Source organism: Sceloporus occidentalis, unplaced genomic scaffold (assembly GCF_023333645.1).
Source record: "Sceloporus occidentalis isolate IW3139 unplaced genomic scaffold, rSceOcc1.0.p SCAF_39, whole genome shotgun sequence".
Lineage (NCBI taxonomy): Eukaryota > Metazoa > Chordata > Lepidosauria > Squamata > Phrynosomatidae > Sceloporus > Sceloporus occidentalis.
This window is the reverse complement of record NW_028317019.1, coordinates 6,083,099-6,096,266: the sequence shown is the minus strand read 5'-3', so window position 1 is coordinate 6,096,266 and position 13,168 is coordinate 6,083,099. Positions and strand designations below refer to the sequence as shown.

Sequence of the window (13,168 nt, the reverse complement as noted above, 5' to 3'; positions counted from 1 at the left end):
AAAAAGGCAAGCTAGCACCCCAAGCCCATAATCCACACATCTGAACATGCCACCCTAAAAGGAAAAAAAGCCAAAAAAGGCAAGCCAGCACCCCAAGCCCATAATCCACACATCTGAACATGCCACCCTAAAAGGAAAAAAAGCCAAAAAAGGCAAGCCAGCATGTGAAGCCCATAATCCACACATCTGAACATGCCACCCTAAAAGGAAAAAAAGCCAAAAAAGGCAAGCTAGCACCCCAAGCCCATAATCCACACATCTGAACATGCCACCCTAAAAGGAAAAAAAGCCAAAAAAGGCAAGCCAGCATGTCAAGCCCATAATCCACACATCTGAACATGCCACCCTAAAAGGAAAAAAAGCCAAAAAAGGCAAGCCAGCATGTCAAGCCCATAATCCACACATCTGAACATGCCACCCTAAAAGGAAAAAAAGCCAAAAAAGGCAAGCCAGCATGTCAAGCCCATAATCCACACATCTGAACATGCCACCCTAAAAGGAAAAAAAGCCAAAAAAGGCAAGCCAGCATGTCAAGCCCATAATCCACACATCTGAACATGCCACCCTAAAAGGAAAAAAAGCCAAAAAAGGCAAGCTAGCACCCAAGCCCATAATCCACACATCTGAACATGCCACCCTAAAAGGGAAAAAAGCCAAAAAAGGCAAGCCAGCATGTCAAGCCCATAATCCACACATCTGAACATGCCACCCTAAAAGGAAAAAAAGCCAAAAAAGGCAAGCTAGCACCCCAAGCCCATAATCCACACATCTGAACATGCCACCCTAAAAGGAAAAAAAGCCAAAAAAGGCAAGCTAGCACCCCAAGCCCATAATCCACACATCTGAACATGCCAGTAGCAAAACCCACAATCCACACTTTGAAAACACACACACAAAAAAAAACCAGCACCCCACAGCAAAAGCATGGTCACACTGTCTCACCCCACCCCACCCCACAAGAAGAAGGTAAAAATCCATCAACCTACCTGTAGAGAAATTCCTGATGGCCGGTCTTGATCCGAAGATACACCTGGCAAAGGCAGAAAAAGTCCAAAGGCCAGGAAAAGTCCGAACCTCAAGTGGAACCAAGAGTCAGAGCTCAGAATATCAACTCTTCCTCACACAGTCCACAGGGCCAGACAAAGGAGCAGATCAATGGAAGCCGGCTTTTGTATCTCAAGGCAAGCCACCCCCCCAATTTCGTTAGCCAATACAGTTGATCAGCTTGATTTCTCAAGCCAATCACTGCTGCTAACGAAATTCAAAATTCGCGCCAAAGCTAACCCCTAACCCAGCCCCCTTAGGTTTCCGTTAGCCCTGGAAATCCCTAGAAAGCCTGTAGCTGCACTTTGCATCATTTGAATTTCGCGCCGAAATGGATTTCGTAACCCGAAAAACATTTCGTAACCCGAAACAGTTTTTTCCAATCCACGTTTTTCGTATCCCGAAAATTTCGTAACCCGGTCATTTCGTATCCCGAGGCACCAGTGTACTGTATATATAAGAACTGTTTTAAATACATTTTGTTTTTCGTGTTTTAGTCATGTTTTCAGTGCTGACGCTGAATTTCTTTATAGCTTTTGTAAATTAATGTTTTAGTTGAATATTTTAAAAATTATTGTAAGCCACCTTGTTTCCCATTTTGGGAGAAAAGCAGGAATGTAAGTGCAGTAAACATATTAAAGAAAGAAAATGTGGCTCATTCATGTACTGGGTTGAATTCTTTGTAAACCAGGTCACTCTCTGATCTACAAAAGTTATAATGTGTAATGTTGTTATCGAGGATGTTACTTCTCATTACATACGCCTGAAATCTCCCACGTTTGGGAGGGGCAGTGGGCATATTGGCCATTTTTCAAATGGATGCAGACATGGACTTAATGCCTTGTGTGTCTGTGAGGGAGGGATAAGTCTTAGAGAGTCAGGAACGTAGTTTCTTTTTTCTCATACAAAAGGAAAATAGGGAGGGAGAGGAGAGAGAGAAAGAGAGAAAGTGAAGTGGGAGATTAAGAGAGAGAAAAGTCATGGGGATAGAAAGAAAAAAACCAGCGAGGAAGAAAAATTGTGAGAGAAACAGATCTTCACACACAAAGTAGCAAAACAGCAAAGGGATGAGGTGTGTGATGACATGTATGATGTGCCCATGAAACCACTATGTGTTGTGATCAGTGGTGTGACACTGAAAGTCAGGCCTTTGCTTAGATGTTCGAGTAACTGTTTGTATATGATGTGAAAAGGGCTGATGTGAAAGTGTAAAGGCAGGATTACTGCTGAATATAAAGAAAACAAAAATAACAACCATGGAGAAGCTGCATAAATTCAACTTAGACTGTGAGGAAATCGAAAGTTAGAGTTCCTTGGATCAAGCACTGATCAGAATGGAGACTGCAGTCAAGAAATCAGAGGAAGACTAGGAATGGGGAGGGCAGCGATGAAAGAACTAGACGAGATCCTAAAGATAAACAACTGAGCACTAAAACTAGAACCATCCAAATCATGGGATTCCTCATCACTTTATACACATGTGAGAACTGGACAGTTAAGAAAGCCAACAGGAAGAAAATCAACTCATTCGAGATGCGATGGTGGGGAAAAGTGCTAAGGATCCCATGGACAGCCAAAAAGCCAAACAAATGGGTTCTAAAGCAGATCAAGACAGAACTCTCTCTGGAAGCCAAGATGACTAAATTGAGGCCGTCGTATTTGGACACATCACAAGAAGGCATGACTCATTAGGAAGGACAATGATGCTAGGAAAAATAGAAGGTAGAGGAAACCACATGCCCAATGGGTAGAGTCAATAATCGGACCTGAATCTGCAGGACCTAAGCAGAGCAATGGAGGACAGGGGTCTTGGAGATGTCTCATCCACAGGGTCAGCATGAGTCGGGGGCCTCGGGACCAGTTCAAGGGCAGTTAACAACATGTATATGATGTGAAAATGACAGACTTGAGTCTGTAAACAGTACGATGTAATCTGATTTCCTTATTCAGCTTCTTCAGAATATTCCAACTGTGTTATATTTTGGAATTAAATGAAGTTTGCAGCAATATTGTAATCTGGTTATTTGGCTTAAAGGTCAAACAACAATGAAATACTACATTAGCCATGCAAAGAAGAAAGTAAGGGGGATGTTGAATTGTCTGGACTAGAAGATGGTGGAGAACCTGGGGCACTGGTGGCGCAGAGGTTAAAGGTCAGTGCTGAAGCCACGGTTGTGAGTTCGATCCCAGGCAAGGCTCCAAGGTCCACTCAGCCTTCCATCCTTTCATAGGTCAGTCAAATGAGTATCTAGCTTGTTGGGGTCAATTGCCTTACAGATTGTAAACCATTTAGGGAGTGCTGAGTGCACTGATAAGCGGTACAGAAGTGTACATGCTATATTGCTAATGCTATAACACACTAATTTGGGAATTGTTGCTTCTATAGTTATTTATTTATTTAGAGTATTTATTCTTTTCTCTTCAGCCACAGGGCAGCTTACAGATAGTTAATTGTACAATTCCCTGCCCCTCAGGCTCACAATCTAAAAAGACACAACACAAAAGAGAAGGGAATGGCAGTGGGGAAGGGGATCAAGTCAAGCAGGTACTGCTGGTTCTTCTCTCCCTTCAAGACCAGGGCAGTGGCATTTGGAATGAAGGGAGGACCTCTAAACCTAGTTCTCAGGTTGCCAGGGGATTGCCAGAGTTTTGAGGTCCCCCCCCCCATTCTCCTCCTCTTGGCTTTGGCCTAGATTATGGCTCTTCTCCCCCCAGAGCCCCCTCCCCCCAGGACTCCAGAAAAAGCTCCCCCTCCCCACAAAAATGTTGTTTCCGAAGCTATTGAACCCTATTCTGTGTGATGCATTCTATTTGACACCGGTTCTTATATCCCTCCATGGGCTTTCCATTAGTTTCTGGGTAAGATACAAGGTGTTGGTTTTAACCTTTAAACCCCTACATGACTTGGGTCCTGACTACTTGTGGGAACACCTCCTCCCATACAATCCATTGCAGACTCAGGTCCTCTGGGAAGAACTTGCTACAACTCAAGAAGAACAGACTTTCAGCAGTGACCCAAAGGTCCTTCTCTTCAGCCTCTCCTAGGCTCTGGAACGACCTCCGGATGAGATCCGTCATATTTCCACCTTGGAAGCCTTTAGGAAGGCTATTAAGACAGATCTCTTTGGCAGCCCTTTCCAGACTAGATTAGATCTACTGACTTGTCTCCCCCTCCCCCTGACCCTTACCCTTGCCATTGTTATTCTTATGGAAATTGTTATTGATGTATCTATCATTCTTGCCCTTCCTTCTCACCTTCAGAAAATGATCCAATTCTTGCCTGAAAAACCCTTTTTATTGTATTGTGTTTGGAATGTTTTAAATTTTCTTGCTGTTTAATAGCTTATTAGGGGTTGATTAATGTTTTTATCATTAGGAGGAGGGTTGGGGGGTTTTAATAGTAAGGAGCATCAGACTGAAGTCACAATGGGACAGTGTCAATGCTTCAGGCAAGAAGCATCAGACTGAAGTCACAATGGGACAGTCTCAATCCTTCAGGAAAGAAGAATCTTCCTGAACTCACAATAGTCCGGTCTCAAGCAATCAGGAAAGGAGCATCAGCCTGAGGTCACAATATGACAATCCTTATCGTTCAGGCAAGGAGCATCAGCCTTAGTCAAACTGCGCCAGTTTCAATCTCTCAGGCAATGAGCATCAGCCTGAGGTCATAATGGACCAGTATCAATCCTCCAGGTATGGAGCACCAGTCTGAAATGACAATAGTCCCATCTCATTCCTGTAGGTAAGAAGCACCAGCCTTGAGTCACAATAGTCGCATCTCAATCTGTCAGGCAAGCAGCATCAGACTGAGATCACAATAGGACCAGTCACAATCCTTCAGGTAAAGAGCACGAGCCAATAGTCCCATCTCAGACTTTCAGGCAAGGAACCTCAGGGTGAGATCACAATAGTCCTGTCTCAATCCTTAAGGTGAGGAGCAGCAGACTGAGGTCACAATGGGTCACAATATGTCATAAATCCCTTTATTCATGCATTTATGCACAGGGATTGCTAGTTCCAGGCTGTTGCTGGTGCTTCTTATTCCGCTGGCGGCCTTTGCGGGAAAAGAAGGTATGCTCCGGGGGTTCAGCAGCCTCCCCTTCTTTCTTCCTTTGAGGAGACCACAATGTGCCCAAGGTGCAGCGCTGGATTCAGGAAGGAAAGGCAGGAAAGGAAGGCTGTAGTTTGGAAATAAAGCTCTCTGTGTACCCTGTATATTTGTGTGTGTGTTTGTGTGTGTGTTTGCCTCTGCTGTTCTGATGGCTGGGAATGGAGCTGAGGATTGAGGAGAGAAGAAAGGGTCAGTTTTGGGCAAATTCAGAACTTCAGTGCATCAAAGAATCCAGTGTGTTGAAACAGCAAAGAACTTTATTGAGAACACATAGAAATTCAGTGTTTAAGCCCACACCAATCCAAACAATAAATTAAAACCCCAAAACCTTAAATATCATCCTCTTCCAAACCTAGCCCCTACCTCCAATTCCCACAGTCTCTGCCCCGCAGGTAACAATCCCCTCTTTGCCATTCCCAGAAAGTAACTCTTTCTGTTAATACCTGTCCCCAACTTTCTTCAGCCAACATCCCACACATTGCAAAAGCTATCATTCCCATAACTATTCTAGACAGCTGCAACAAATCCCACCCCCCATCTACCTAACCTATACCAAGACCCACAATCCCCAGCCAAATTTACAACCCAAAGTAATTATCTATACAATTAGCAATGAAAACCTTAACAAAATAGAACCTTAAAACATTGACAAATGGACAGACAAACCTTAAAAGCAAAATCACAAGGACCTTTTCTTAGCACCATACGATTGAAAATATATTTTTTGTATTCCTTCTTGACAATAATACTATTAGTTCAACACTGGGATTTGTGTGCCTTCTCTCCTGTGTGGCCTCTCTGATGTGTCAATAGGTATGCCTTTGAAGAAAAAAATTTCCCACAATGCTGGCATTTGTATGGCTTCTCTCCTGTGTGGACTCTCTGATGTGTCACTAGATGTGACTTTGAAGCAAAACATTTCCCACAATGCTGGCATTTGTATGGCTTGTCTCCTGTGTGGACTCTCTGATGTGTCACTAGGTGTGCCTTTGAACAAAAACATTTCCCATAATGCTGGCATTTGTATGGCTTCTCTCCTGTGTGGACTCTCAGATGTGTCACTAGGTGTGCCTTTGAACAAAAACATTTCCCACGATGCTGGCATTCGTATGGCTTCTCTCCTGTGTGGACTCTCTGATGTCTCATTAAGACTGCCTTCAAAGAAAAACATTTCTCACAATGTTGGCATTTGTATGGCTTCTCTCCTGTGTGGCCTCTGCGATGCATGACTAGGACTGACTTGTAAGCAAAATACTTCCCACAATGCTGGCATTTATGTGACTTCTTTCTTGTGCAGACTCTCTCATGACTGACCAATTCTTCTGTAAAGGAAGACAATGACAGACAAGACTGAATCTCAGTGTTAAGAGAGGAAAGTGTTACCCCAAGATTTAGCCCTACGTTCACCCCTCCCTATTTGAGATTAAATTAATGAAGTTGGTGTGAGTGACTTGAGCATGACCCTGTTCTGGATGCCCCCAAATCCATATAATAATTGTATCCTTACTCATAGGAACTACCAAAGAAGAGATTGAAGTGGAACTGCCATGAGGAAATCATTAGAAGCAGATAGTCAGGCCATTGAAAAATATTCCATTAAATATATGTAAAACTATTTTAATTGAAAAGTGGCATCATTTCCTGTGAGACTGCCATAGAGTGTTGAGTCAGAGCACATGGCATGATGCAAGCTAACTGCAGAGAATGCTTCATGCTGTGTGGCACCAGGAGAGGACTCTGGAGTTCTGTGTGCTTCTGGGCCTGGCATAGTTGGGATGAATCCTGAGGTCACTGTTGCCTCAATCTCTCCTTTGAGCTAAGTATGAAATTCCCCTAAAAGCATAGCACTTGTGAGTGTCCTCTCCAGACTCCAGCATTTCGAGTGACAAAGGGCCTCTGGAATCAACCACGGAGCTAAGCAAGCTCAGGTTGGAAAAGAGACATTAGAGAAAAAGGAATTTTTGTGTTGCCCTTTCCTCTCTTCATAGACATTGCTCATAATTGCTAAATGGAACCCTTAATATGTATGAAAAAAAGGGCCTGATTTCAAGTTCAGTTCTTAAGTTCAGTGCTCTACGTGGGGCTACCTTTGTACCAAGTTCGGAAGCTTCAGTTAGTTCAAAATGCGGCACCAAATTGGTCACCGGAACATCTAGGTCAGACCGTATAACACCAGTATCTCTACATTGGCTGCCAATTAGCTTCCAGGCACAATACAAAGTGTTGGTTATTACCTTTCCCTACACAATCCGCCCCACACTCTCAGAACATCTGGGAAGAATCTATTAGATTACCCAAAGGTCAGGCTAAGAACAACTTCCCACAGAGCGAAGACAGCCATGGCCCCCAAGTTATGGAACAACATGCCGGAGGAGATCCATCTTAATACCACCTTGGATGCTTTCAAGAAAGCACTTAAGACGGATCCCTTTCGGCAGGCTTACCCATCTGACCTCTTGTAAAGAATTTAAGGAAAAATCCCACTTCTGATCACAATTGTGCATTTTAAACAATGTTTTTATTTGTCCCGAATTGAATTTTTGGCGACTTGTTGTTTTACTGTGTGTAAATTGGATGCTATTGTTGCTTTGTGGCTATTTTATGGTTGTAAAACCACCTTTATCCATTGGGAAATATTATTATTGTTGTTGTTGTTATTATTAAAATCTGTCAGGTTGGTGGCTGCCCCCAATCTCCAAAGCCCCTCTCCTGGCCCTTCCCAGAGGTCCCTTCCTGTCCACAGAGAGCTACGCAATCCTGGCTTTGCTCCTGCCTTCCCCTCCTGGCTCCCAGAGGCCTACATTCATAGAATCATAGAGTTGGAAGAGACTATAGGGCCATTCTGTCCAACCCCATTCTGCCATGCACCAATCAAAGCATCCCCAACAGATGTCCATCCAGCTTCTGTTTAAAGGAAGGAGACTCCACCAAAATCTCCAAGGGAATTTGTTCCACTATCAAAGAGCCCTTACTGTTAGGAAGTTCCTCCTAATGTTGAGGTGGAATCTTTTTTACTGCAGTTTGCATCCATTGTTCCATGTTCTAGTCTCTGGAGCAGCAGAAAACAAGCTGGTTCCCTCCTCAATATGACATCCCTTCAAATATTTAAACAGGTTTATCATATCACATCTTAACCGTCTCTTTTCCAGGCTAAACATCTCCAGCTCTCTAAGGCATTCATCATAGGGCATGGTTTCCAGACCCTCCACCATTTTAGTTCCTTTGGACACGCTCCAGTTTCTCCACATCCTTTTTGAAATGTGGTGCCCAGCATTCCAGGTGAGGCCTGACCAAAGCAGAATAGAGTAGCACTATTACTTCCCTTGATCAAGACACTATACTTCTATTGAGGCAGTGTAAAATTGCATTGGCCTTGTTAGCTGCTGCATCGCACTGTTGACTCATGTTCAACTTGTGGTCTACTTGGATATCTCTAAGACAAGGATGGGCTAATGTTGGGGATTGGGGGGTCACATTGGCCCCCAGGGTATCTCAGGGGCAACCGTACATTCTGTTGCCTTAAAATAGGAATAATGTTTTGCCCCTCAGTATCCCATTGCATCCTTTTGGGGAAGTGGAGGCCATTTTGACATTCTTCGGCCCTCTCTGAACCACTGCAGGGCCGAGGGAGGTCTTTTCCCCAAGAAGCCTCTCCAGAGCCTCAAAAGGCTGGAAGAGGGCCAAAAAAGGTAGGAAACATACTCAGAGATGTGCTGAGTACCATTTGGGTGAAAAATTCATTAATCTTCATGCTTTCTTCCCACAAAATCCTAGAATTGGTGTGATATCTGGTGGCAGAACTAAGTTTCAGAATTAAAAAGTCCTTTGCTTGCACCAAAAGGTGTATTGAGAAACTCAGGCAGAAGCGTCCACTAACACATCTAAGCAGTCTCTGAAGCTTTGAAACCTTTTTCCTCCGTCATTAACTACCTTCACACTCCTCCCTTTTCTTCCCCCTTCAGCCCCTAAACAGCCCGAGTACCTCTTGCCTTCTCCTTCCACCGTTCACATATGCCTTTCCCCTGAGGCATATCTGCCACCCAAAGCTCACAAACCAGTCAGTTAAGAGCCTCCACAACTGCTTCCTTTCCCCAAGCCGTTCTAGGCCCCACTATCCTTACCAACTACTTAAAACTACTAGCATTTAAACTACTAACAATTTCCCCCTAAACCCCAATACCATTCTGGATGAACCACAGAAGCTGGTTCTGACAATAGGCAGTTTACAATGGAATATTTAGAATCCTTATAAAGTGGGGAGCAATAGAGCCTCACTAAACTACAAATTCAAATATTCTACAGATGTTGCTATCACAATTAAACTACGCTTGACAGGGATCTAGGACTCCTAGTAGACCACAAGTTCAACATGGGGAAACAGTGTGATGCAGCAGCTAAAAAGCCAATTTGATTCTAGGCTGCATCAATACAAGTATAGTTTCTAGATCAAGGGAAGCAATAGTGCCACTCTATTCAGCTTTGGTCAGGCCTCCCTTGGAATAATACTGTGTCCAGTTCTGGGCTCCACAATTCAAAAAGGATGTTGAAAAGTTGGAACATGCCCAGAGGAGGGCAACTAAAATGGTGAAGGATCTGGAAACCATCAAGCCCTATGAGGAGCGGCTTAGAGAGCTGGGTATGTTTACCCTGGAGAAAAGAAAATTAACAGCGGATATGATATCCATGTTTAAATATTGGAAAGGGTCGTATTAAGGATGGAGCAAGCTTACTTTCTGCTGCTACAGAGAAAAAGAGACACCACAATGGATGCAAGTCACAGAGAAAGAGGTTCCACCTAAACATTAGGAGGAACTTTGGGACCTTAACAGCTCTTCGACAGTGGAATATACTTCCTTAGAGTTTGGTGGAGTCCTCTTCTTTGGAAGTCTTTAAACAGAGGCTGGATGGTGCTTGGAATGTGTATTCCTGCATGGCAGAAGTGGGTTGAACTGGATGGCCCTTGTGGTCTATTCCAACTCTATGATTCTATAATGCTAGTGGTTTCCGGTTCCTTACCCACAGAGGCCATGTTCTCATAATTCTCCATCATTATATAATTGTACAGAAGTCTCTGCTTCTTCGTCAACAGTTTCCATTCGTCCTCGGTGAAATATATTGCCACATCTGCAAAGGTCACCTGCAACATAAAATAGCCCTCATCCAGAGAGTGACTAAGCAAAAGGGGAGGAAAGCACATGGTGCATCCAAATATTATTTGATCACTTCAGAATTCAGTCCAGGAAATAAACTTTAAATGCTCTCAGCCAGAAAAAAACTACCGCCTTTGAGATCCAGTTTGTCTTGAATCTTTTCCATATACAATATAAAACACAATATAATTTAGGCCATGGCTGGGATATTGATGATGGGTTAGGATACTGACTATCCCAACACGTACAATACATTTAGCCACCAAAGAATTATGGTGCATTTAGACATTTCTTGCCTCATTTGAGAGGCAAACGTCATTTTAAATCACAGTTCTGGGGAGCACTCTGGGCTTGAGGGCCCCTGGGCCCACCCCATATTTAGATCCAGAGATATTCTCCCATATCCCCAACATTTCACAGACAGGAAAAGCCAGACATGTGTGGACAAGCAACCCAGAAGGCAGTGAAGATGGCCAAAGCTGTTTATGAGGAAGATAACACAAGCTAGGAAGGGCACAGCAGTTTGCTTTTGCTTCAGCCTCCTGGGAGGGGCCATATCCTGTCTCCTTCTTTCCTCTCTTCTCTCCACTTTTGAGTTGATGAGGTGCAGACTTCATTGCACTCAGGAACTGAAGTGAGCTGAGAAGGGGGGAAATGGGAGGAGGAGAGAGAAACCAGGACATTTTAAAAGCACCTGAAATAATGGGGTCACAGAGGATTAACCAGGACTGTCTCTGCCAAACTCAGACAGTATTTTATTTGCTTCCTTTCATAAATTGGCCCAGCAATGACACAGATGAAGCTATTAGGATAATGACTCACCAAAGAGCTGTTGTACCTCGGCTTCCTATTTCTGTTGGAACCCAGCTCCCTCCGCCTGGCCTCTGTGTTGGCTATCTGGTGGGCAGGGGTCCTGGTGGCCCTTGCACTTGGGTCACTTCCAACAACAGAGGCCCCAAAGCCATGTACAAGGAGGCCAAGATGAAGTTCCTGAGAAAAAGGAGCAAGGTTAGGATTGGCTTAGCAATAAACCCTGCAGCAGTCAAAGACACAGAGAACAGCATCCTGCTGGTGACATACGCAGGTGACATATGCCTCCTTTGGGCTGATGCAGAGGTGAGCATCCCCTTCCTCCCTCTGCACCAAACAAAGCCCCCTGGACCTAACATACACTCACTGCAGCTCCCCTACACAAGAGATACTCCATGCCTTCTTAGAGTGGTGGGGGATTAGGGGATGGGGAATTGGAGAGGGCCCTGGGTATGTCCCTGTAGCTAGATGTGAAATGAGTTCACCATAAATAAATAAATAACCTGCTTTCCTTCTGCATTCCTCCTCTTTTCCCCATCATCAGCTCCTTTCCCAAGAAGGCTGCATCCGCACTATAGAAATAAGGCACTTTGCCACCGCTTTAACCGCTCAGTGCTATGGAATCCTGGGATTTTACCTTTTGACACTTAGCCTTCTCTGCCAGAGAGCTCTTATACCACAACAAACTACAAATCTCAGGATTCCATAGGATGGAACTAGAAGAGTTAACACACTTTAGAACTGGATTATTTCTGCAGTGCAGATACAGCCTAAGTTGGTTTTAAAAGCGTAGAAGCACCCAATTCTTGTTTTTACCCTCCTAATAATGGTTTTCCTTAAAAAAATAAGTAGTTTGTTTTAGTCCTTATTTTTATTGTTCTTGTTTTTTTCTATGTTTGTTTGTTTCATTCTTGGTAATATGAGTTATTCTGGTCTGTCTCCTTCCTTCTTGCCTGAAAATCTATTAATAAGGAAACTGGGGAGACTTTTAAAACCTCCCAAAGGAGCTACTCTTGGCCTTGTTTTGGGGACTAGCCTCCCTTTAGAAGCCAAAGCCCAATGTTTGTGAATAATAATAATAAGACTTGTATTAAAATTATCCTCCCCATTTCTGATCCCTTTTAAAACCCATGTTCCCCAGAAGGAGCAGAGCTGTGTAATAAGAAAACCCTCTCAGAAAAGACGCACAAAGATACACAATTCCTTCCTTTTAGCCCAAGGAGCCAGGCCTCCTTCTGACCCTGGAGCCTCAGGAGAGAAAGAGATACTTCTGCTCAACTGAAGCCTCAGAAAATGTTCACAAGCAGACAATAAAATGGCTGCCAGAACACAAAACTGCAACTGGAACACAAAATGGCTGCCTCTGCCTGATTGCTTGGCAGTTGACATTTGAGGCCTTCAGGGAGAGAGAGAGAGAGAGACTGAAGGAGGTCCTGGAGGGAGGGGGCCTTGGGAGATAGACAGCCTTCCTGATATATTCGGGGTTCACTTCCTAACAAAGGGGTTTCTGGCCTCATAAAGGATTTGGGGCAAACTGGATCTGAAAGGCAGTAGTAGCCTTTTCTCTTGCCAATGGGATTTAAAGTGTATTTCCTGGACTGGATCTCCCAGCATCCACATGGCCAGAAAGAGGAGGGGTCCTGCCCTCCAGTAAGGACCCTCCAATCCCTCTGAACCAAAGACTACAACTCCCACGTCTTCTTTGCCAGACACATTGGCAGTATCTTTCTTTCTTTCTTTCTTTCTTTCTTTCTTTCTTTCTTTCTTTCTCCCTATCTGTCTTGTGAGGTGTGATTAAGCACTGTTAGTGGTGTTACTGCTCTTGTTGTCGCTGTGGGCTTCCAAGTTGTTTCTGACCTATGGCAACCCTAAGGGAAGCCCTTTGCAGGCTTTTCTTGGCAAGGTTTGTTCAGAAGTGGTTTTGCAAGTGCCTCCCTCTGAGGCTGAGAGAGTGTGACTTGCCTAAGGTCACTCAGTGGGTTTCTGTGGCCAAGAGGGCATTCGGACCCTGCTCTCCAGGGTCATAATCCAAGGCTCCAGCCACTAAACCACC

At 44.1% G+C, this 13,168-nt stretch overlaps 1 protein-coding gene across 1 annotated transcript; it reads right to left on the bottom strand.

The window, feature by feature from the left end:
• Positions 1 to 5,455: 5,455 nt before the first annotated feature.
• Positions 5,456 to 11,286, bottom strand: LOC149290479 (uncharacterized). The gene is made up of 3 exons (XM_089489279.1): positions 11,128 to 11,286; positions 10,172 to 10,292; positions 5,456 to 6,477 (listed from the first exon to the last, which is right to left on the bottom strand). The coding sequence occupies exons 2-3, from the start codon at positions 10,203 to 10,205 to the stop codon at positions 5,912 to 5,914; spliced, it is 600 nt and encodes a 199-aa protein (XP_089345405.1). The 5' UTR covers positions 10,206 to 10,292; positions 11,128 to 11,286; the 3' UTR covers positions 5,456 to 5,911.
• Positions 11,287 to 13,168: the final 1,882 nt, after the last annotated feature.